At 37.3% G+C, this 24,929-nt stretch overlaps 1 protein-coding gene across 1 annotated transcript in view; it reads right to left on the bottom strand.

Moving 5' to 3' along the window:
• The window catches only part of SLAIN2 (SLAIN motif family, member 2), a 40,282-nt gene that overhangs the window by 10,556 nt on the left and 4,797 nt on the right, over positions 1 to 24,929 (bottom strand). Inside the window, exons 3-8 of the mRNA XM_010574558.1 lie at positions 24,529 to 24,673; positions 15,192 to 15,340; positions 9,268 to 9,432; positions 7,639 to 7,800; positions 6,043 to 6,402; positions 3,488 to 3,625 (exon numbers count right to left, since the gene is read on the bottom strand). Coding sequence (XP_010572860.1) covers positions 3,488 to 3,625; positions 6,043 to 6,402; positions 7,639 to 7,800; positions 9,268 to 9,432; positions 15,192 to 15,340; positions 24,529 to 24,673 — 1,119 coding nt within the window. The remainder of the gene's footprint in view (positions 1 to 3,487; positions 3,626 to 6,042; positions 6,403 to 7,638; positions 7,801 to 9,267; positions 9,433 to 15,191; positions 15,341 to 24,528; positions 24,674 to 24,929) is intronic.

Here is a 24,929-nt window from a genome sequence, read left to right as displayed (position 1 = left end):
GTTGCTGTCCACAAGTATTCCATTATACCATTTTTTACTGAATCAGTGTTTTTGTTATACCACACAAAATGAAGAACAGCTTCGTCCTTCATATTTATGATCTTGAATTTGGTTTGCCCTAATTCATTCAGTTAAATATGCTGCTGCACATGGCACTAAGTTTCTTCCCCCATCATTATTTACACTACTTGCAAGTCAGAGATGTGGGATGATATGGAAAGGATTTAAAATACATGTATCTAATTCCTTTCTTCTCAATGGAGACTCCAGGAAGTAGACTCCACAGTTAAACAATTCTGTGCACTGAATCACTGAAAAGAACTTCAGGCAGTGCAACTTGAGCAATGCTGAGGAAACATGCAGTTTGAGATAAGCGTGGAATGCATGCTTACCCACACTATTTGCTGCTCTTGAAGTGCTCCATATGCTATTACAATACCTGTCACAAATAGTGCATGCTGAATACATGTAGTTACGTTTACTTCTCATCAACTGAACTGGAATACTGGAATGGTTTCCTCAAAACATACACTCCCTTCTTTTACTCTGAACATGCCAAGCAGCTGGATCTTAGCAAGCAGACTAGTTATTTCACTGATAGCTTGAACAATCTACAGCTTAGTTCTTTGAAAAAGTATTATATTTAACTCTGTTTGAAGATTTGACATCCATGTGCTAATAGTGCCAGGTAAGCACAAGAGTATCACACACAATCCACTAGAAAGCATGTAGCTCCTATGTGGAAGCCACCCTAGAAGTTCTACAGCTTTGCACAATCTACGTGGTGTAGGACCCAAATACAGAGACTTCCTGTCATTCTAACACTTCAAAGTCTAAGATACCTGTTCCTTGGAGGACACAACTATTACAGCATCTTATAGTGTTTTAAGGTGAAATACTTAATAGCTTTCATATAAAAAAGTACTTTCTGCACAACAGCATGGAGAATCACATGTAAATGAAAATTCTAAGTTACAACTGCTATTTAATTTACTCAATCTCTTTTCAAAAAGAATTTGGATTTTTCACCACATTACAGCTAAAACTCATAATGCCAAATGTTTTCATGTTTTACAGTTGTACCTCTAAACATATTTTAAGTGTCTCCCCTCTATTCTTAAACAAGCATATACAATTTGCCTGTGTAACCATAACAAGAATTGTCTTTTCAGAAACTTACTGGATTCCTAACTCATTTTTGAATGCCAGCAACCACAGCAAGTTCAGTATTGCAGCCACAGCAAATGTGCAAGTAAATTATGAACAGCAGATCTTTGACAAGGAGAAAAGTAGTGACCTCGGGTGGCAAGCCAGCATCCTTGCAAAGGTAAGCTCATGCAAAACTAGCAGGTATATGAGGAAGCTTTCAATCGCAAGACCCAGAAGTCATTGCCAAGGGAAAACAAAAATTTGCTGCAATTTAACAGTGCTTTGTGCAAGGTGACAAAATATAAAACCAATAAAACAAAAAGTATACAATAAAAAGGACACAATTCTGGAAATTTTTATACAATGTACAGTTTTGCAGAGAATTTTTTAATCCAGACTAAGCAAAGATACTTACTCATTGACTTCATACACAAACCGTTTTACGATTGTCAATAGCAAGACTCTGACAAACATCTGTAAGAGCAGGGAAACTGTAAAAGCTAGAAGTCTGGGCTTTATTAGTGATACTTAACTTACATTTAAATGTAAGTTGGTCTAGAGTGGTTCACATTTGGGGAAAGATTCCCATGAAAGGCAAGCAAATTTACCTAATTATTTAGGTGATTACATAATGATTTCTTTGATTCTTAGTGCACCCACAAGTTGAAAAAATTATATATGTATAAACATAAGTCACAGTACTTTGGTTCCTGCAATGAAGTAACTCACTAAATATTGAATATTGAGACTTCTGCTGTCTGATCTTTCCATAAAGTTTCACTGTGAATATACTTTTGATACTGGAAATAGCCTTCTAGCCAACTAAGCTGCCCTCTGTGCTCTTCGCTTCCCAGTTCACTCAATTTTAAGACACCAGATAAAATTTGTACAGATTTTTACTAAAAATACTTTTTCTTTCATTTTCTTTCAGGTCATTTTGATTATTCTTCCTATCACAAAAATAACACAGTTGGAGATCTGCTGGCCAACTGCTCCAAGTGCATTATAGTTCGATAAGCCTGCCTAACAGATAACAATCCTCCATTTGAACTACACACATGCTCTTTCAGTTGTAAATCCCACCTTGAGTGTTTGTGAATAGTGGAAGAAGGGGGCAAGGTGAAAGGATGCTGGGGTAACCTATATGAACAATCACAAGGTCATACTAACTTCTTTGGCTACATTATCACACACCTGGGACCGACTGTCCACACAACCCTTATATCTGGTCTGAGCCACTACAAAGATAGAAATCTTTAGTCTTTAGCATAGTCTGTATTCCTTATTCTGTATTTAACTGTAGTTGTTTGCATGAACACACTGTTTTGAAAGGACCGGTTAACAAGGCCAACTAGGTATGCTCGTATGCCTGTTCAACAGGTTAAAAAAAAAAGGTTTCATTCACAAATATTATCTTACATTCCCCGTCAAATATTTAATTACTGATGAACTTTTATCATAAAACTTTTATAGTTCAAAGCTCTACACATAATAATATTCATAATGTGTTCTTTCCTTGGAAATGTCACACAAGATTATTAAATTCTGAAACTTGTTTTAAAATAAAATGGTCAGGAAACATTTAAACAACAGGAACTGTCAATATTGATATATAAAGAAGCACTGCATATTTAAGTTGCATTTGCTTTGGCTTATTTAAGGTCACCATTTTCAAGAGACTTGTGAGATTAGCAGCATTCTCATATCAGCAGTTCACTTTTGGACAAACTAGTGGCCACTAGTCCAGCAATGGGCTAATTTATTTCATGGGACACAGGTTCATCCAAACCTTTTCTAAGTAGTAACCAACACTTAAAAAAAAAAGTAAATAAAATCTGCAACTGAATATATAATTTCCAGGTGACAAAAGAAAAGAAACTGCAAACAAGGGTTAAACTTGCATGAATGTTTCCAGATCACGTTTCACTAGTTAAAAAAAAAAAAGCAATAAACATCATCTAGGTACATATTTCCATAGCCTAGTAAGTTTTTGTAGTCTGAAAGTAAAATTCAACAGTACAGAGCATTATAACGTCTGTAAATCACAGAAAACAGTTTCTGAAATGTCTAACTACTGTATTTATACTTTTTATAGTACTTCTACATATACTTTTAAGAAACTATGAATGATACCTTAGTAAGAGATCAGACATTCTTTGAATATAATCAGTACCAGATTTTGTGTACCAAAAAAGCAGATTCACAGGTATGATTAAAAATCAAGATTAGCATCTCTAGTGTGGCATGCAACATTTCTCTTTGCCATGAAACTGGAAACCAGCTGAGTACCATCACTTAATTCTGAAATATACACTGAAGTGTCACTAAAGGTACTTACTGGCTGAGGCTTGAGGTTGAATGCGAGGTATCCCTCCATTTGGCACTTGGAAGTTTGAGTCACTTCTGCTGTTTTTCACAGACTCAGCTTGGATGTTAGATGTCCTGGACAGGTTTGGAAGACTACGCCTTAGTTTTTCTGTACGAAATAATACAAAGATACCACAACATGTAGTCTAATGCTGGACAAACTTCAGGTTATCCCACATCCATAGTTGAATCCCAAATGTAAGTGACACAAAATGTTAGCCATATAAAACTACATTGCAATTTAAAAGCGTATTTTGTTACATTACAGTTCTTCCATTATCCTGAATTAAAGTTCTGTATTATTCTCAGATCTATCACATACAAAAATATTTCTATATAAAAAAGCAGAATGTATGTTTTTCACCTGTGATGAAAAAAGTCAAGCATAGTGTGTTTTGAAATTGAAACATATCTGGATTATGATTCCCTGGGTTTTGTTCTACTGTTATGGAAATTGAATAGGCAAACCTAATTTGCAGTTCTTCCACAGTTTTCAAAGTCTTTACCTAGAAAGTTATTTATAATACAGAGTGCTTTCCTGAAGATTAAAAACACACGGTTATTCTTTGAGTCAGTTTTTGGGACTACTCAGTCCCATATCAGCACATTATACAACAAATAACAGCCACCCACTTGGAAAGAAACTCTTCATACACAACATTCAAAATTATTGAAGTGTCCAGTTATGCTTCATATTTCACATATGACTTGACTATTCAGCTAATACTGGTTCTTCAAGGGTCTTCTAAAATTTGTACCATCGCTCACAGAATACAAAAAGACACCATTAAATATTTCTTAAGTCTAATAACATTCTATGTATCTCCAACCCATGCAGAGCTGGGTTGATGACATACTTTGGATAGAAGACTACAGATGCCTTGTCAGGAGGAATGGCCAACCTGATTCTGTAGAGGGATGCAGAAAAGAAGCATGCTAACCATGCACAAGCACTAAAGATGAAAACAAAAGTAAGAGTCTTCATAGGCTGAATATTCCTACACGCGTTACTTTCTGCACTTAGTAGCTTACATTGCTTTGCACTGCAGTTGGTACATTGTGGAACCCTATCAATCAAATTTCCCTCTAACCATTCTAGAGAAAAAAAAGAAATCCCAAACAACTTTTTTTGGCTGCTGCTGTATCAACTCTGAATATCCAAGCAACATTCAACTGCACAAAACCCACTGTAAGACAATTCCTTGGAAGTGTTTCAGAAGCACATGATCACACACTCTATTTTAATCCCTCTGGTATGTGGGATACCAGCTTTTGATACCTTGCCTCTCATGGGATATTTTTGTTGTAGCTCATCTAGCATACATTAAGAAGACTTTCCTGAAACCCCAGAAAAGAATGGGAAAGGAATTCTCAACTAAGTCACAATATAATTGATTAGCTTTTGCATTGTACATTTTCCTATATACCTAAAATCTCCCCAAACCACTATGCCAAATATATTCTCAAATAGGTAATTACATTTGCAGGATCCTCTTACCCAAAAGCTCTAGCCTAGCACGCTGATTTTCCTGATTAAAATTCTAAAATTTCTTAGTCAATGAAATTCTGTAAGTGGCATAGAACTCTTTGCTGTATTGAGGGGGTGGGGTGGAGGACAGGGATGACACACCAACACAAAAAAAAAAAACCACCCAGAAAATAAACTGTTTAAAAACGCATTTCTACTACAGACATTTTGCATCCAGCTTACCTTAAAGATGAAAAAAAATTAAGTGAATTCTTAATATCTAAATGTATATTCTTTCTGAATTTAAGATTTTATTTGCCAGATAACTACAGTTGTTAAAATGGGAATATGCTTATGAAATTTCAGCCCGGTTAAAGGAGCTTCCGCCAGACTGCTACCAGGAAAAAGTACATTCAAGAAGCAAAATCGTATCAGGATTACAATATTTAGTTCTATGCCAATATAGTATAAATGTGTCAAGTTTACTGCAAGCTTTATTTTTTATTACGCAGCAGTCTGCACAGCTTTGAGATATCTAAAATATCAAAAAAGTGCATGACAAGTACTAATATTTTTAAGGCTATGTTTAAGCTCAAACAGTTCAGAGTCCTGCAATGCCAGAAGCAAGCATTCAGCTATCTCAGAGGCTACAAGCATGCATAAATTGCCATGTTACCCTTGTATGACCACAGTTACTTTCCCTGCATTTTATTCTGTCATCTGCAAGGCCTAACCCTACTGGTGAATGATAGTTTCCCTTGGGCTCTGCTTTGTTCTAGTGCATTTGCCTGCCAAAGACAGAACTTGGTCACCACAAAACTCAATTACACCCGGCGTGACTGGTTAACAGCTAAAATAAATATAAGCCTATCAACTCATCTAACTGTAAGGGTTCCCCAGCAGAACTTAAGCTTTGCTTGCTCTGCTTTTTCTTCAACAACTCTGAGATTAAACCATGATGTTACACAGGCATACAGTTTTAGCACTGCACACTGACCAAAATCCTTTACAGGAACTACACAACTACTTGTGTAATGAATTTGAGACAGAGCTTTTACCTTCACTTTTGACATTACTAGTCTGCAAATCTGTAGGATGGCCTTGAAGCGAAAGGCGAGGTTGCTGTAAACGACTAATCATAGGTTGGGGTGACACTCTGCTGTATTCTATGCTTCGAGCAGGTGATCGGGAGCGAGGTGAATTTCTTGGAGATTGTTTTGGTGAAGGCCAGGGAGAACTGCGAGGTGATGGTGAGAACCTGTTAACAGCAGGGTGTACTGTGTGATGTGTGCCATCTTCTTCATCTTCTAAACTCTGTGCATCGAGCTCCTGATCGCTGAATGTGCCTCGCCTTGTAGAATTACAAGAAGAACCAGAACTACGCCGAGAAGCAGTTGCTGCATACTCTTGCCGGAGGCCTGGCAACAATGAGAACATTGTTTACTTGCTTCCAGCCCACAGATGGTTCAAACTAGAGACAGTGCATACAAATATCTGCCCAGTGCTCAAACTCACATTTGGTTCACCTTAACTTTTATCTGAGACATTAAATTAATTCCAGATTAGTATCAAAGAAGTTATCTACCAGCTGATAGTGTCTTGAAATAACTAGGTGAGCTCATTCCTTTTCCTATTACAACAGTCATCAGTATAGGTGTGTTGCGTACTTGTTCATCTTCTCTCCCAGGCTGGATACTAGCAACACAGGCTACACTTTAATTTTGGTATCATGTAACACCCTATAACAATTATAGCAGCCACAAGGAAATGTCTATTGCAGTGTATTAGTAAATGTAACAAAAAGCTATATGATAAGCTACCCATGGAGAAACTTAAGAGTTGTTAGACCAGTGGTCTCCAAAGTGGGGTACACGCACCCCACAGAGTATGCAAAACAATCCACTGGCGTGCAGAAAGAAAATTTTGTACTATTCCCAACATAGTATTTTTAAAATAGCATTTATTTCATCTTTATCTCATCCTCTTAAAATCTGTGGTTTTGCGTACATTTGTGTATTTTTGTGTATGTAGTATATTAGTACAGTAGTACATGTATATAATTTATTTAAAAATGTATATTGGGCGTTTGGGTTTCTTTTCCACTGATGGGGTATGCAGTAAAAATGTCTGGAGACCACTTAGACAACTGAAATTACTACCACTTTCTGCAGTCTCAGAGGGACAAAACGACAAAGTCTCAACTAAACCTATAATAAAAGAGATATATCTACACAGGTGCTTTTCTTAACTATTCTTTGTCATATTGAGTTTACATTTTGGTGATTTAAATCATGGTTTAAGCACAGATGTCAACAAGACTGGATTACATCAGGAAGGCATGTACCTCCTGAGAAGACTGGTGGCAGGCAGCAGTCCAGTCTAACCACCATCTTTTTAGTATATACTATATGCTACAAATTCATATTCTAGCATTTCTTTTGTCCACTGTTCCTAAAGAACACTTCTGCACACTAACTTCCTTTCCTTATCCTGGAGGCAGAAGTCCTTAGCCAACCTTCTCAGGAGAACTAGATTTGTACATCCGTAGTAGAATCTACATCCCTTTTCCCTTCCTGCTAAGCAGGTGTTACTGCAGTTATTCAACAAAAAAAGATCAGCTGCTCCACTTCGTTTTCAGGATGGAAAATACTTACTTTCTTCCTGCATTCGTGCTAAAATTTGCACATCTGTAACATCATTTAGCTTGTAATTAGACCCAATAGAGTCTTCATCCATCTCTGATGCACTTAATTCACTGTCCAGAGAGGACTGTGGACTTAGCGGAGGATTTCTATCTGCTGAACTTTTAAGATGACCTATAGAAAGAAAATAAAGTAATAGGAAATGTTTGGGGAAAAAAAAAAGGGGGGGCAAAAAAGGCAAGTTGTATTTCCTTTCCTAGTAAAAGAACCACGAATCTGAAAACAGATTATGACTGAGATGTTGAGACTCACAGATCATTTGAAACATTTGATTGCGAACCTAGGCTGAAAATATAATTTACACAAGTAGAGCTTAGCCATTACCTTCTAAAAATAAGCAACTTCATAAAATCATTATAAAGGTGGTAAAACAAATTAATGACATACTCTGGTCTACCTGTACCAAGTTTCAACTGCTATGAAGTCTGCATAGCTCTTACAGAGAGAGCAACCGCATACGTGTTCTATTTGTGCCTTCATTTTCGTCTCTGCACACTACCTTGTAAGACATAAGCTTGACTATATCTTTCTTCACAGTAAGGACTTGCTGATCCAATGAATATTGATTCAGTTTGGAATGCTTAAAATACAGTTTATCTGAAAATACTTCCTGTTCTATGTATACACCTTTGCTAAACTATAACATACCAGAAAAAACTCTTTCTATTTGCTACCTTCTGGCTGACACCCCATTGCCAGTTACATTTCATCTCTCTGTCCTGCAGGCAGATACAGCATTGTACCACACAACCCACAGCAGAGCTACATAGATTAAAACAAAACCTGGGTAATGGCTCTGGTGAATGTACTGCAGTGCAGGTTTCTCTTTACAAGTCCCCAGCAAACTACAGATAGTTGGACTGTCAATGCAATATTTTTTCATCTTCCCTGCAAGCTAACTCGAGTTAAAGTATATATATTAAGCCAACATTCTGAATGTCAGAGTAGAGGCATCATGTTCCAGGCATCAATTTTTCTGATGCAAAGAAAGTGTCTATGGTGCAGTATAAAGGCAGAAAACATTGCCAGAAGTTAGTGTTTACACTGATGACTGCAAAGCCTCATGGAATGCCTTTAATTAAAACATATGCTTCTTCCTTAGATTATATTGTTCACATGTCAGAGGTACTGATGGATACATTGCATACCAAATGTTTCAGCTAATAAGTAATAGGCTAGTTGCAAAGACTTTACAATTACCAACATCTAACCTTTAAACACCTACTATGCAACTTACATCCCAGACAATTACAGGGCCAATCCTAGAAGCAGCTTACATATGTTGGGACTCCACAGAACTAACGCTATGTGTTTTGGTCTAACTGCTAATATGCATCAGTGATTTTAGGGACATGGACATCCAGAGAAAACATTTTAAATGTATCTCATGCCAGAAAGTCTGTAAAAAAGCCTTTTCTAAAAAGCTTAAATACTGCATGATACAAACATCCTACAGAAGACTGACAAGTTTTTAGTGTCTTTCTTACTCTAGTTCAACGCAAATGTAATCTATTTGAGCACGTTTTTGAAAGGAAGAGGAGGAAGAAGAAAGGGAGAGACCAGACACTCACACACACTTACCTGAGGTACCAGGAGGTATGAGCTGTTTCACTAAAGCAGATTTCACCGGTGTTGAGGAGGGAGAGTTGAAACCACTGCTGTAGGGGCTACTAGTATTTGGACTATAGGAGCTCGCATAACTGACCGCACTGAAAGGGCTGCTGTACAAACTCTGTCTCTTGAGAGCTGTATGAAAAAGGAGAAAAGCGACAAATTATACTGAAGGAACCAATGAAAAATGAATACAATACTATACGGTATCTTCAGTGTGATTTAATTACTACACAATTCACAGTAGAACATTTCAGTCACCAGGAATATTTTAAACTGACTTCTTCATCTCCTAGACACAACCATACCGTGGAAGGAGTGGGAGAAGAGTGCAAGACAAGGTAGCAACAAATATTTTCCTTGGAAAAATGAGATCCAAGATCACTACAACTGATCTCTTCTCTTCAAGATATTCAATGTAGGCACTGGGAAGGAGGAGGGAAGCAATTCAAAAGACAGTAGTAGTTAAGCTATGCTAACATACCTCCTACGCACAATTACATACAAACCAGAGCACATCATGAAGACTAGTTCTCCAGAATTCAGAGACCTGTCTAGATCACACAATATTTCAACAGTAACCCCAAGACAGGCACTGCAGAACTAAGCAATACCACCTATAAAATTCCCCAAAGCATACGCTAAAATGAAAAACCATTAAGCATGGCAAATGCTTCCATCTATATTTCTGGGTACCATGAACCTACTGGGCACAATAAAGCAAGTTGACTGTAGGATTATTCCCTTCTGTGTACCTCCTGTTCTAATGCTTTGGTATTTTTATGTCCATGGGGTTCAACCCTTTCCACAATTTAAGATCTAAAATTGGGTACTTTGCTATTTATTGTAAATATTTCAGTGCTAAAGTATTTTTAGATTAATTTTAACCACTGGTGAACATTTTCAGTACAATACTGCAATTCCTGTAGTAGCCAGGTATATGATTTGTATAGTTACTTAAATGACTATTTTATTCATAAATTTACATTTTATTTTAGTATAATAGAAAATGGAACTTCAATGGGGGAAGTGGGAACCAAAGGAGATTTGGTCACTTTTGGTAAAACCAGTTCCTTCATTGCTGGAAGTATTTCATGCCAAACAGAATTGTATTTTAACAAGGAACAAATTAAATTGCAAAACATTAAACTGAAAGCTAGAGATCCAAACTTTATGGTATGTAAATCTAAATTAGATTAAGTTGCAGATCACCTAGCTGCTAAAAACTAAACTCTCTTTAAGGCATAACAGTATTGAAACTATACACATATATTATAAACTGACAAGAATAGGCCTGGCAAATGTATGGCAATACACTCAAGCAGTTCTAAAAAAAAAAAAAGAAAAGGCATTAAGCTATTCAAAGAATATTGTGTGACATTTCTGTTACTGAAAAAGGGCTTCAATTAGGGCAGTACTAATTAGGCTACCAATAGTAGTAGCTAAAAAAAAAAAAAAAAGAATTGAATTCTAATTTGCTTACTAAAAATTCTTTTATTCAGTGTAAGATTTTGTTGTTGTTGTTTTGACATTACAAGAAGCCAAAAGAGGCAACAGTTGCATGAAATGCTGCTTTCAGCAGTGCCTGCTTCAGCTCCTCCTCCCACCCCACTTTGCTCTCAGTCACTACCTCCTCAGTTATTCAGTACAAGCAATAGTAGGGCTGCACTATTATCCAGCCTAATAAGGTGGATTTAGGTTAAAAGTATCAAGTATTTTAACTGATTGCACCAGTGAATTAGTTTTTAGTAGCGCCCAAAAGAGTGTATCATCCAACCAAATGGATGGCAGAATGCACCGCAGAGGCAAAAGCAGCAGAAATTGAAGTTGACTTTGCAGCAGATTCCTTAAATTGTACCTCATGTAAAGATCCTTTCTGAAGTCTAAACCAGTTAATATTACTAGTGTTTGAATTAGAGTGAAAAGACAGTTATACATAGAGGCTGGAAAGTTTATATTCCAGCTTTCACTGCAAGACTTAAATGATATGCACTAATTTCAGCAATTAGTGCATTAAATGAATTCTAGCAAGTATTCTTGAGGTACCTCCAGTTTATTTTGAGAGCGTCAGAAGGAAAATCTCCATTTTACTACAAAGTTCAGTTAACAAAACTAGTAATTACAAGCCATTTGTATTCTGGTTGCCTCTGATGAGACAGCTCCTTTGATAGCAAGTTCTTCCAGCATTCACATAGGAAACCCAAAGCTTCTATTCCAACTGAATCTTTGTTCTCATGCCAAAAAATTCACTTTTCATCTCTTGCCGAAAATGACAGTAAAAAAAAACCTAAAATGTAAGTCTGCACAACAATTCTTTATTTCATACTTATTACACAGACAAGTATTTTAAAATACTAACCACAAAGCAGAAAACAATTGTATGACTGTATAACCTTCAAAACACGCTCTTCATACATACCCATAATGATACAGAATATTTGATCGCATACAGATTTCTTTAGATGAAAGAAAGCATACTTTTGTTACATATAAAAAGTATGCTCTGGTACATGATGACACTTTATATGGTATAGCAGTTTCACCCTAGTTAACGTGAACTTCTACCTTCCTCAGCACTTTATTTTTCCCCAGGAAAAAAGCTGGATTCAAACTATTTTTCTGACCTACAATTCCTAAAGTTTTTCCAACAGGGATTTCTGTAACTTAGTAAGACATTACTATTTTTGCAACAACTAGAGATACAGTCTTTATTAGGAGTGTCAGACAACATTAGTAAGACAGACAACTCATTTTAACATCAAAATGATACTATATTAGATGAAACATTAGCTTTCATAACACCAGAGGGGAGGGTTAATGATCCACATTTTTATTTTAACGTAAATTTTCTTTTTATAACATTCAGAAACAGTATGCAGCATCTAATTTATTTTAGTCAACATCTGGTTAAATTGGTGTTGAATCCCTCTTTTGCTCTAGAAAATAGGAATAGAAAAATTTGAGTGCAGAAAACTCATGCTTAGGTGGTTATGATCTACTGTATTAATTGGGTGCATTTTTCCAAATGCTAGAGACCTGATATTTATTTTTGTTACAATTAAGTGACAAATTTATTCCAGCTGTCCCCATAGTAATTCAAAACAATCATTAGCAAAATCTATCAAGACCAAAGGTAGCTAAATAACAGTTCATTCTGAACAAGTTCAATGTTTAACTGAAAAGTCAAACTCACTCAGCATGGAAAATATGTCAGTTTTTACATATACAGCCACACAGTTCTCCTACCAGCTATAGTGATCATGCATTTGATTTCAAATATTTAAATAAAAACTGCCCCAGTAAAAACTGCAATACAACCAAAGTTACTCTTTTCTAATTCTGTGAAACTGTCTTAAGAGAGCATCTCTTCCAGAAATTCTTCCACCTACTATTTCTGTTCCTGCTGCTGCTTTCTTGATGTGTTCTACCCATATACGATTTTAAACCACCACGGGGTAGAAGCCATGGTTTGCAGCCAATATGAAATGCACTCTTGCACTTTTCACCAGGGACTTGAGGCATGGCTAAGAGAGCTCTTTGCACCAGAATATACCTAAGGTTCCCTCTAGTCTGACCATGCTTCCAACACTGACGAGGACTCACTCTACAATTGTAAACCTCAACTAACAAGCAACAAGGCACTGCGCATCCTGTGTTCTCAGTAACTGCCCACAGTAACATGGAGTTGAAAGCTGCTCTTCCCTCCTTTATTATCACACAATGGAAAAGATTACTTTGTAAGAAGGAAGAGAAAAATGTGGAATACAAGAGTGCATTTGAGACTGAGAAACAGCAAAAATATATTAGATTAGAAAGACATAACAACAGGAACTGACAAAGAGAAAATAGTCAAGGCAAAGGAAACATCAACAAGGATTCAGGAAAGTAACAGTAGTATGAAGAGCCTTATCCACAGAGACTGGACCTACAATTGATAAACTGAACCAGTAACTAGTAATACGTTAAGTGATGGGTCCATGAAGTACAAGTACTATGTAAAATAAAAGTCCCAAGATATTCCAGAAATTGTGGGGTAGGAAACACACACAAGGTTACAAGTAGCGCTACTTGGCTTCTCCAGTAAAGCTTCCTGCTACCCTGCATCTGTAAGTAGGTTGGTTGCTCTAAAGAACAATTTTCTTTCTTGTTATAAATTAATTTTTCCATGCAATCTGCTCCAACCAGCAGTATTAGTGCCCATCTCTTCTACTGCTAATATTTTCCCCTATTAGTACTATAGATGAATTGCAGTATTCTTGCAAGTATCACCGCCAGAGGCAGATTCTCAGGTCTATGGAAAAAAAAAAAAAAAGGAAAAAAAAAAAAGGTAAAATTACCTAGGCACATCATTTGAATGATCAAACTTTCAAGTTTGTCCATTTCATAGGGAAGCTTCCTGACACTCTGCTTCAACTATGAATTTTTAAGGATACCCTTACGGTATCAATTTGTGGTACTTCTGGAAGATTTCTACTCAGTTCTGAAAAAGAAGTTAAAACCATGAACAGAATTGTTCATGCCTTACCTAACCGCTATCCAGTCCTAAATACTCAATAGTATTCAAATTCCCAAACTTGTATCATCATTCCTAAATCCCTGTGATCTGGGTACTTTTCATTGTTTAGAATGTCAGTCTTTGCCTGTGGCAAGCTATATATCATGTTAACTGTTCAGGAAAATTGTTAATAGACATTTGTCAAGGCAGCATACACAAAGCGCAAAAAATAGGGGAAGATCAAAGGTGACTCATACTGAAGGCACTTTCACCACTATGCTCACGATTTTTATAAAGATAAGAAATGGACTTTTCCTGTGACGTACCAGTAATGTTTTCAAATTTTATTAAGAATGATTTTAGTACAAACCAGAATAAAGACTGAACTGATCCAGAAAAGAATCCAAGGAGAGGAAAAAAGTCAGTCAAACTCAGCACAAAGTTTACGTATAACCATGTAAAGGAGCTGGCAGTTGGGAACACTCCTGGAACTGTGTGTTCATGTATTCTTAGCTCAAGTCCAGCCATTCCGCTAATTCCTGAAGATAACAGTTAAAAAAAAGATAGATCACATGAAGCACAAGACTGCAAAAAGATGGACATACAGGGAGAGAATAGATATTAATAGCAAGAAAGAAAGTTATGTCTCAGCATAACTTTTTAAATAAAAATAGGCTCTAACAAAGAAATTAAAATAAAGCAAGAAACCAGCTGGACATAGAATTCTAATCAGATCTTCAGTGTTTTGCTGCTGGTTTGACATCAAAAAGGCTGCGAATAAGAGCAGAGAATGTAGGCTTTCATCCTCACATGGCCAAATGGTCAGTCCTTCTCCAGTTTTGAATATAACCAATTAATTTGTATCAAGGAAGAATCATGAACTCTGGATTTTTTTAATCTGACTGTGACAACATCTTAAATTATCAAGGATGGGAGGAAAAGAAATCAATATTACCTCCCCAAAGTATTCAAGAACTTCAGCCTCCATTTCCTTAGATGAAATAAAATCTCATCTAGCAGAAAACTAAGTTCCATGTTAACACACTGACAAGCACCTAACAATTATGATAGTTTAATACAGACTTCTATTTTAAAATAAGACAAGAAAATCTCCAAGTTAAGGACATCGTTTCTTCCTGAAAACTTGGGGCCAAATTGTAACTGCAGGTAGTATAAAATTCCAAAATCATGACTCATGGTCTAATGCTTCTTTTCATTTTGTTTATACAGTCCAGAAAATGACTAGAATGAATTACTGTTCACAAACCATAATGAAAACTTTAGACAGAAGTAACTGCTGGATCTCACCCTCTTCTCTCATAACAATCTATCAGCTAATTCTGACTCTGTTTCACAATAAATATGTGCAACCCAGTGATATTAGTATGCAGGAACTCACCTGACATTGTCTGTTCCAGCCTGTGGATCAGCGACTTTTTAGCACACTCAACATCAGGACTTGGGTAATCCAATACCTGCCTGCACCAAACTAATGGACTGACACATTTTTGCACTGGAGTCAGTTTCTTCTTTGGGGATGTATATAACCTTAAAAGGAGAGAAAAAAAAAAGGTCTATGAAGACAGACAAAATGAGTGTAAGATCAGGCATGTAACAAAATACCACATACTATGCCATTTTTATACAGTATCTACAGTACAATCCCAAAATGCAAAGAAAGCACAAGTTTTACCTTTAAATTAACTGGTTTGGATACTGTATAATACTGATAACACATGGCTGCCCAAGGACTTCTGGCAAGAAGTGATGCCTATATTGCTACACTGGGATATACCAACTGATAAGCCAGAAAAAAAAGTCTTCACTTTTCAGACACGTTAGATATATGGACAATTTCACTATGTCACATAAATGTACAAATCAGGATTAATCTTTTCAGATTTAAGTAACATTCACCTGAAAAAAGGAAATAAAGCACTATGCAATATACAACTATTGTTTTGCTGAACACAAAGATGTAGCTAGTGATCAGCATCTTAATAGCCAAGGAACAGTGCTAAAGTGCACAGAACACATCTACTATTTCAGTAGCCTTGAACAATAAGCATTTTATTTTTACTTATAATTTGTATCCTAGCACCTGATCTTTTAGTTTTCCTTTGAACACTGAACAAAGGGACTATCTCTGTCCTAAGGGGTTTATTGTCAAGCATTAAGAACAAGGAACAAGAGATAATGCATATAGAAGAGTAAAGAGAAACAATGAGCTCATACTGTTCTGCAGGACATGCTGAGGCCTTTGCCCATCAGCATCTCCGTTCATTTATTTTAACATCAGCATTCCATGACTGAAGAAAGAAGTATTCCAGTTTAAAGGCTCTAGAAATTTAGCTGAAAACTTCTCCTTCCTCAACAGATTAAAGGAAAAGTCATAACCAATCACACAGTCAAAATAGGGATATTTAAGCCTTATCTTTGGACTAGAACCAAACTTAGAAACGTGCTTCAGCAAAAGACAAGTGAACAACAAGATCCACAGCTCTAACTAGAGCTTATGCATATGCAGAAATGGTTAAATGAGTGTTTCTTCACCAGTAATGACAGACTTCGTACTCCAAGTGAATATGGTTGTATGCCACACACTGTAACTTAAGAACATTTGACAGCCTAATCAGCCATGCTTTCATACAAAACAGACAGCAAAAAAATCTTGTTTCCTTTATACCAATGACATCAGCAACACTGCTCTGTTATGAGTTTGTTAGCTGATCTTTCCTCTGTAATTCTAGAACTTGAACTCAGTTTGTTTTATAAACAGCTTTAAAAGATTTTTTTTTTAATTACTACCCATAAGATCACTTCTTACAAAAGCTTACCAAGAAGCATACTTATAAAACCACCATGAATATCTCACCCAAAACACTGATCACTTTGTTTAGAGCATGCTCTGAAACACTCTTCCCTCAAACACTGAAATTCAAAAGCTATGTTCACTAAGGCAGGAGAGGATTTTTATTAGCTGTCAGGTTTTCAAACGAAAATGAAGCTGTTTGTAACAATGCATATAGCTGCTGCCACATACTATGGTCCCTGTGGCTTACACTCCAGCCAGTATCATGCTGGTCATTAAAACTGATTTTGTAGAAATCCTTACAATCTTCACAGGCACTCTGCCCAAAAGAAAAGCTAAGCCCATCACATATTCATAGCCCTGAAGATCCTTGGAAAGCACAAGGATCACTCAATTTTTACAGTCCTATGCAAACAATTACACAAATTGCTATACTTTCTGTGATTATCTGCACATAGTTAAAAGTAACATTTAACATCTCCTAGCTAACACGTCAAATTTACTGTCTTTTTAGCATTTATTTGCCTGTACTCTTTTCTGTCCTAAGGTATGTTTACACAATACAAAGAAGTGTCAAAGGCAACAAAACCGACTTTTGTGCTGTACAGCCTAGACTCACTCCTAGCTCTCTGGATAGCTGACATGCCTTGCTGTGTTTGAGAAGTTCCACGTGCATCTGAAGTGTTTACAGTAATACCCAGTATAACAGGCAAGAAATTAAAGTGCATGTCCTCTTGGAAAGACACACAAAAGGGATATCTTTAACAAACCTACAAGACTACTCTAATCAAAACGGCACCTGGTATTTTAAGCTCCAACACATTCTTTTCTGCAACTTCCAAGTGTTGCATTTGTTTCACGAGTAGTTTATTTACTGAAGTGATTTAGGGTCACACAGCTCCCACTTTTCCACCTCCCTTTTTAACCAAAGATATATTGCAGATTCTCCCACCTCTTTCCAGTCAGCTGTTTTTCCTTTAACAGCCTTTGTTTCACACCCTACATTTCAAGAAAAGACAGAATTTTAGAATATATATATTTCATGCAACTCCACTACCTCACGACAAACACATGTGTATTGAAGCAGTAACACAATGGCTCTCCCAGAACATTTTCTTGCATATCATGCAATTACAAAGTCTCTTTATTATAAAGTAGCACTCTTAATTTCCCACCTGACAAAGAACAGCCAATCTCAAGTTTTGAAACTGACAATTCTACTTGCTTTACCTAATTTTTAAACCAATTTAATTTGGTTTAAAAATATAAGACCAAGGGCAAAGCTAAGAATCAGAGTGATGCTTCTACTACTTCTTCCTCTCTTGCCAACTGCAGGAAGGAAAAAAGAACAGAAAAGAGACTATGAAATATGTACAAATAACTTCATACAGCTAGGTCATGATCTTTGTCCAACTACTGTTTGACCCAAAAGATACAGGTTCTTCATAGCTGAAGAGTTTTCCAGAAGAGATTCATTCCTGTTTGTACCTATTAAAGCATTCTACAGCAATGCAACAGCACTGATTGGCAGCACAGCAAATTCAAGATTGAAAATTACCAGTAAGACCTCATGCATCTTTAAACACTACTAAATCACTTTCTCATAACAGGAAGTTGAAAATGATTGAGGAAGCTGACAGCTTACAGTTACCACCCCACTACAAATGTTAACACACCAGAAACCTACACTCCAATTTCTCCACAAAAGAGTAAAGACACTGCAATTCAGTAACACAAGGCCAAGTACAAGAAAACAGTATATAAAAAGAAGACCAGGAGCTTCAATCTATTTTCAAACAGCATTAAGAAGCCCAGACACTGATTCTGCTGCACACAGTAATATTCCCCTCCTTCAGCTGTCACTAGTCAACTATGCCACAGCAGTGCCAGGGGCTCCACTGATTAGTTCCAGGAAGACACAGCAGAAAAAGGGCAGAGCTTTTGCAGAAAGACTACTGTCACTACAAGCTCATAGGATAATGTCAGCCAAATGGGGCAAGCTGTAGCATGTTGAACTGGGACACAGCTGAGTCAGAAAAGGCTTTGAAGAAAGAGGACACAACATTGAGGTAGGAATGGAATATCTGCATAGGGATTACCTCACCTGAGGAACACCTCCCAGAGCATTAAAATACAAGAAGCTAGTTGCCACAGGCATAAAACCAGAAGCCAAGATTCTAATCAGGAAGAAAGGAAGTCTTTTTGTATCAAAATCCGTCTACTGCTCAGTAGAAGAGTGAGGGGAAAAAACATGCTGATGAATATGAAGTCACAGATCTGAATCAGAAGATAGCAAGTGGAAGGAACTTGAGTAAGAGGTCATTTTTTTTAGCTACATTAAGTGAAAACTAGCAGGTACAATAGAGGCAATGAAACAAGAGAGCACACAAAACATGTTGCAGGCAAAAGCAGGACTGAGAAAGCAACCTGAAGAGAAGATGTGAAGAAAAAATAGAAAACTAAGGAGAGACTGCTAAGAAATTCCCCTAAAATACAGGAAGGAAATTCCACAATGAAAAGCTACTAAAAATAAATAAATCAGGAGACAATAATACTGGACAGGCATAGAAATAGACAATTTAGAACACAACAGTGTCAATCTAAACTCTTTTAGATCAATCTAAAACTTTCAGGAGATCCTATTTGGAGCTATTTACGTAAGTTTAAATTTATGACGGATTTTGAATAAACAGCTACAGGTAAAGATCTGAAGAGAATCTCTGGTTGTAAAGAACAAAAAACAAACCAAAACCTAAGTGACATCCCTGCCCATGTGGCTCACAGATTTCCTCTTTCCTCCTCCACCACCCCTGCAAAGTTCCTATCCTGCAGTTGTAACTGACTGAGACACACTGCTCAGCCTGTAATTACTAATTTGTTGGTGTACTTTACTGAATGCTTCTAGTTCCAAGAGATGCATGAGTTACAGCAAAACTCCAGGCCTCTCAAAATAAGGAGATGAATACTACACAAACGCTTTGATAATCTCATTAAACCTTCATATTAAAGCAGCACGCCTCAACTACATGATACAATTTTCAGGTAGAACTGGGAGGATTCAGAGAGGTTGCAAAGTGCAACTGGGAACACAACTACCTTCCTGTCACCAACAATTAAAGATAGTTAGCTGTGCTCTGACTAGTTGCTAGAAATTATAGCCATTATTCATTTCCTCACCTCAAAAGAACATGTTGCTGTCTGAAAGGGATGTTGTAGAATGGGAAAAGGGGCCTTCAAAAGCTTGGAAGGCTCCTGTAACACCAGCATGTAGCTTCCCCAGAACTGTCACACAAACTGTACACCTGTCCGCTGTTTGAGAAGCTTTTCAGAAGGAATTTATTAGATCATATATGCTCTAACATGGTATTGATGGTATTGTTGATACTTAAACAGAATAGAGAAAAGCTGAGAAGTTGTGTGTCCTATTGTACGTGTTCCAAAATATAAGCTCTACCAACACCTACAAAAAGTAGAAATGTGAATCATGCCTAAACAAGACATGATTATAAGGTAAATTTCAGGAATACCATTAAGACAGTACAGGAAATTTGTATCAAAGCTTTCATAATATCAAAGTATCAAACATATTTAAAAGCCATAAATATCACACAAGACTTTCAAAATGGAAAAAAGTTCTTCCTACAGTCCTCAAACGTCCATTTCACAACAAACACATATCTCAAAGACTGAAGTCAAATGGAATATTATTTGATGTTACACCAGTAGTTTTGTTTGACAAACTGGTAACATCTCTTATCCTTAGCTCTCTCACATCCTTCTTTTCAAGTTATCTTCCTAGTTTGAGAAGCCATTATCTGAATTTGGTTAAAAAAACCAACTTTAAATCAGATTGACATTTAATGTCACAAAATTAAAAGCATCGATTTCTCTTTTACTTAGGTCACAGGGCAGGAATTGATCAGAACCTGTCCAGTTTCCAAAAGGCCTAAACCCCATTAATACAATGCCATTTTAGCAGCTGAAGAGGAACAGCTGCAATGTAATTTCAGCAATGGGAGTTCATTCAGGTGCAGCTCTGTGCTAAAACACTCACCCTACACTTTACTAGTTCACTACAGCAAACTTCAGAGTTCCAAAACATAAAGTTAGTGCTCAAAGGACGTGAAGCAGTATGAGCTGAAAGACAATCATTACAATCATGTTTTCACCCTCTGTATCTCAAAACAGCCACTAAGCCAACTAACTGGAATGGATGACTAGAACAGAAACATAGACCATTAAAAATAGGTGCCAATTTAACAGAAATAGCTGCTGAATGAGAATAGTAAAAGTACTTGCTTTTAACTAAACAGGATACCAAACCAATATGAAGTCTTCAAAAACACTAAAAATATTACTTTGAACTATTAACAACCCACCAGTAATTTCACTTTAAACACACAGTTACTGCCTTTTGTTTGTAAATGAAGTCATTCAGCTGTTAGCTATTTCAGCCCTACCAAGGAGACTTTAGATTGCAGTGACATGAAAACATTGATAAGTGGTAGGCTAGCTTTTATAGCACAATCATTTAAAGATTAACTGTTCTCAAGTTTGCTGAGCAATTATATGTACAAAACCTATATACAGCAAGCTCTATACTCTTTTATGCACACACTGCATATAAATTTTGAAAAAAAAGCACTGTATGTTTTCCTCACATTTAAAAGAAAGCTCCTCAGAAAGTTTAGGTAAGTGACTGTGTAACAAGTTACCACAAAGCAAGTGACAGTGGATTCACATCACATTAACTAATTACAGTAATTGCCCACGTGTGCACACTTATCCTGCAATAAACTCAGGACAGCTCACTTTTTAAAAGCAGCACAGCAAGCCACCTTGCATACTGTTACCATGTGGTCTTGAACGTGCTATACTTCCACACCCAACCTTACCCAGCAAGTCAGGCAAGGAGCTGCATACCTCATCCTGCCTCTCTGAAGATTTCTCTACTCTGGTCCCCCTTCCTGCCCTTTTGTCTTTTTAATTAATTAATAAAAAAGACTTGTTCAGATTGAAATTCGAAAAAAAATTACATTTGATCCAATGTGGTTCAAGAACAGCTAAACAGGAACACCCATAGATTTCCAAAGTCACTGGTAGCCTAATCACTTAGCAGGCCTAAAGCAAAGTCTCCACAGGCCTAGGTACAGCTCAGTACTGTGTGCGTATGCATATTTGCCTATTTGCAACCTTCAGTACCCTATTAGGAAGAAAGTTTCAGCATATTAAACAGTATTCAGAAGCATATGGCCAAGAAATTCAATCTAAATTCACTGAAATATTTTTAGTTATTTACCATGTGATTTGAAGATTGTCTGATGTGCTGAACTGTTTAAAACCTATCTGGATTTAACTAACCACAGAAAAGAAAAATAAACAAGCAAAAATATAAACAGTCCCAAAGTTCACTAATACTGTTTTAATAGCTAATGCTGCTACTAAAGCAGCAGTATCAAAGTTCTTTTTGCTTATTAGTAATTTAGGCTAGTTCTACCTCCTCCTCTCATTTTTCACTTTACACTTCTGTCCTGCATAGACTTATCTAAAAGCATTTAAAGAATTAAAACCTAAAGGTGAGACAATCAACTTCAAAATGTAGGTTTAAAAAAATCATGTCAGATTCCAGTATCAATTTCAGTCACAGTATCAACTGTTCCATCTTAAATTCATAGCCAAACTTCACAGGCAGTAATCTCATGTGAGCATTAAATGTAAAACAAAGTAATTTTAGCAGTGAAGAAAACTATTTCTTCTGCCATTACAAGGCTGCAGGCAATTTCATAATGGGGTATATGAATACATGGGCTGAAAAAATGCCTGTAGTACACAAAACAGAGAAGAACAGAGATAACCAGCACCCTTCTTCATCTATTATCTCCCAGAGCAAGGTCCTTCTGAAATCAGAAGTAAAGACAAATCTAGGCTTCTCTATGTAGGCAATCAAAACAAGCAAGGTGAATCAATTTTTTATGCACAAACCATGATTTAAATTTAGTTTCTTTCCACATGAGGTTTCCTCAGCTGCTAAGTGGTCTTTGATTTCTACAGTGGTATAATCCTATAGTTTAAACAGGATTTGGGGTTAAGCGGTAGTGATCCAAATCCATTTGAACCTGAAAGAGTTCACATGAGGTTTAAATTTCATTGGGTACATTCACCCTTTCAGTTGATTCAGTTACTTTTTGAGTGACCTTGCCTAACCGAGGCCTTAAGAGTGGGATCTTTATGAAACAGTTTAAGAGAAATCCACTTAACTCACAACACCCCTCCTATTTTCACAGGCTTGTTTCTTTTTGATTGTTCCACAAGCCCTCTGAAAATTTCCCAACTTCATTTACAGCAATGACCTCCATTTCTCAAACACACAAAGTCATCCTGCCTTCATAAGAAAAAAAATGGTTTGAGAGTATTTAGCGCCTCAACAGTTGAATTAAATGGTGTTCAGAAATTCCAGGAGTTTGATTTTCATTTTTATAAAGCACTCTGGAAAAAAAGAATCATCAACCTAGCCAGACTACATTTATCATTAACTGCATATTAAATTATAGTATGAAAAGACAGTTTTTAAAATTACATAGCCGTATTTCTCGATATGTACAATAAGTAAATTTTAACAACTGCTCTTTTCTATGTGCATGCTTTTGTGTCTGAGTCATTGTCCCAACGTGTGAGATTGAAAATTAGTATTACAGTTGTTAAAATACTAGTAAAGGAATGAAGACATGTAAGAGACTGATCTTAAGTTTTGTTGCCTTTTGAGGACTAGAACTTGCATCGAAACATGACTGAATCCACAATAACAGGCAGCGTAAGCAATGTGCCAAATACCTGACACCAGCAAGAGCAGTGCTCCGTGTACTATGCCACCTGCCCATGAGTGTCCAGAACTGCATAAACAAAAACCACACAGCATTTATGCGGCCACTGTCACCAGTGAAAGTTAATGTCACAGCAGAGCATATGAAGAGATGCATTATGTTGCCCATGATTTAGGATTAATATATAAAAATGATAACATCTATTGTCACTAGAATTCACGACATTCACAAATTTCACCATCCCACTCCAAACTTACTGTGCAAATTTAGTATGTTCTATTTCCCTCACATGCTATAAGCCAGCAGATTACAAGGCATAAGCTGAGAAATAAGAGTAGCTGCCTTGCACAGACTCATCATCTGGAAGATGATGCCTTGTGTTAATTTAGTAAGCTCGTGTTGGATGAGAATAAACTTCTGCGCTCATACTTCTCCAGTGGATCAGGCTGGATGTCAGGCAAATGACTTCTCCAGGGAAGCGCACACACTGTCTCCTCCCTGAGCAACTAAAACATTGCTCATGCATGGCATCATTCCAGCGTTTTTAAAGGTGTTTCTAACTCTGAAAGACATTTTTGTTTGTTTGTTTTTTAAATTTGTCTGCATGTTCACTCCCAAAGGCCTTTGTAGATGAACCTACAACCAGTTCTGACCCAAGTCGGACTGCTTTTGTTCACTTTTCCTCCCTGTACATGCTGCCCTTGCGTTTCTCTGTTGACACTGTGCTCCTCCCCACTATTTCTCCTGCAGCTCTAACACTGCTCCCCAACTAGTGTCATAGAAACTTCAAAACGACAGCTGGGGGACAGCATGACATTAAGAGAGCAAACCTTCTCGATTCTCAGTAAAAGCTCATCCGAGTGTAATAAAGACAACGTGAACAGCCACCTGCAGGTGCTTCTGCTGGAGCAGCAGGGTAAGCAGCCCATTTACAAAGAGAAGAACCACCTAAGGTAAACAGTGGTCCTACATCATTAGCAGTAAATGAAAACACGTAAGGACAACACATTTATGAGGTGGAGTATATTACATTTGCTGCCTTCACAGCTGAAAGAAATCAAGGCTTAAAACATGCTTGATGCACACCTGTAGTATTACAGTACCTGTGGGCTAATTCCGCACTACCCCAGCAATCTTCCACAAGTTTCCCGACGCCTCCACACTTTCTGGACTTGTGAAAACACTGACAACGGATTTTGCGGCGGAACTGGCGCCCGCTCCGGTCTCCAAGTGACCCGATGCAACACCCTCACCGCGGCCGAACAAAAGCACAGAGCTGCAGGCCTCCAGGGAGGCGCGATGTGATGTGCAGAAACCCTAACACCCTTCCCCCGCAGGCGGCAGTGCATCTCGGAGAGCTAATCCCCTCATCCAGCCCCAGAGGGCGAGGCTGCCTCCCCACACAAAGCCCCGAGACCACCTCCGACACCACCAGGCACACGTCCGGGAACGGCCCCTTCCTCCCGGGGACGGCGGGGTAAGGGCAGGACCCGCCTGCCCTCCC

This window comes from Haliaeetus leucocephalus, unplaced genomic scaffold (genome assembly GCF_000737465.1).
Source record: "Haliaeetus leucocephalus isolate CR32 unplaced genomic scaffold, Haliaeetus_leucocephalus-4.0 Scaffold439, whole genome shotgun sequence".
In the NCBI taxonomy this organism is placed as follows: Eukaryota; Metazoa; Chordata; class Aves; order Accipitriformes; family Accipitridae; genus Haliaeetus; species Haliaeetus leucocephalus.
The sequence above is the reverse complement of the archived record's forward strand: the minus strand, read 5'-3'. Positions and strand labels throughout refer to the sequence as shown.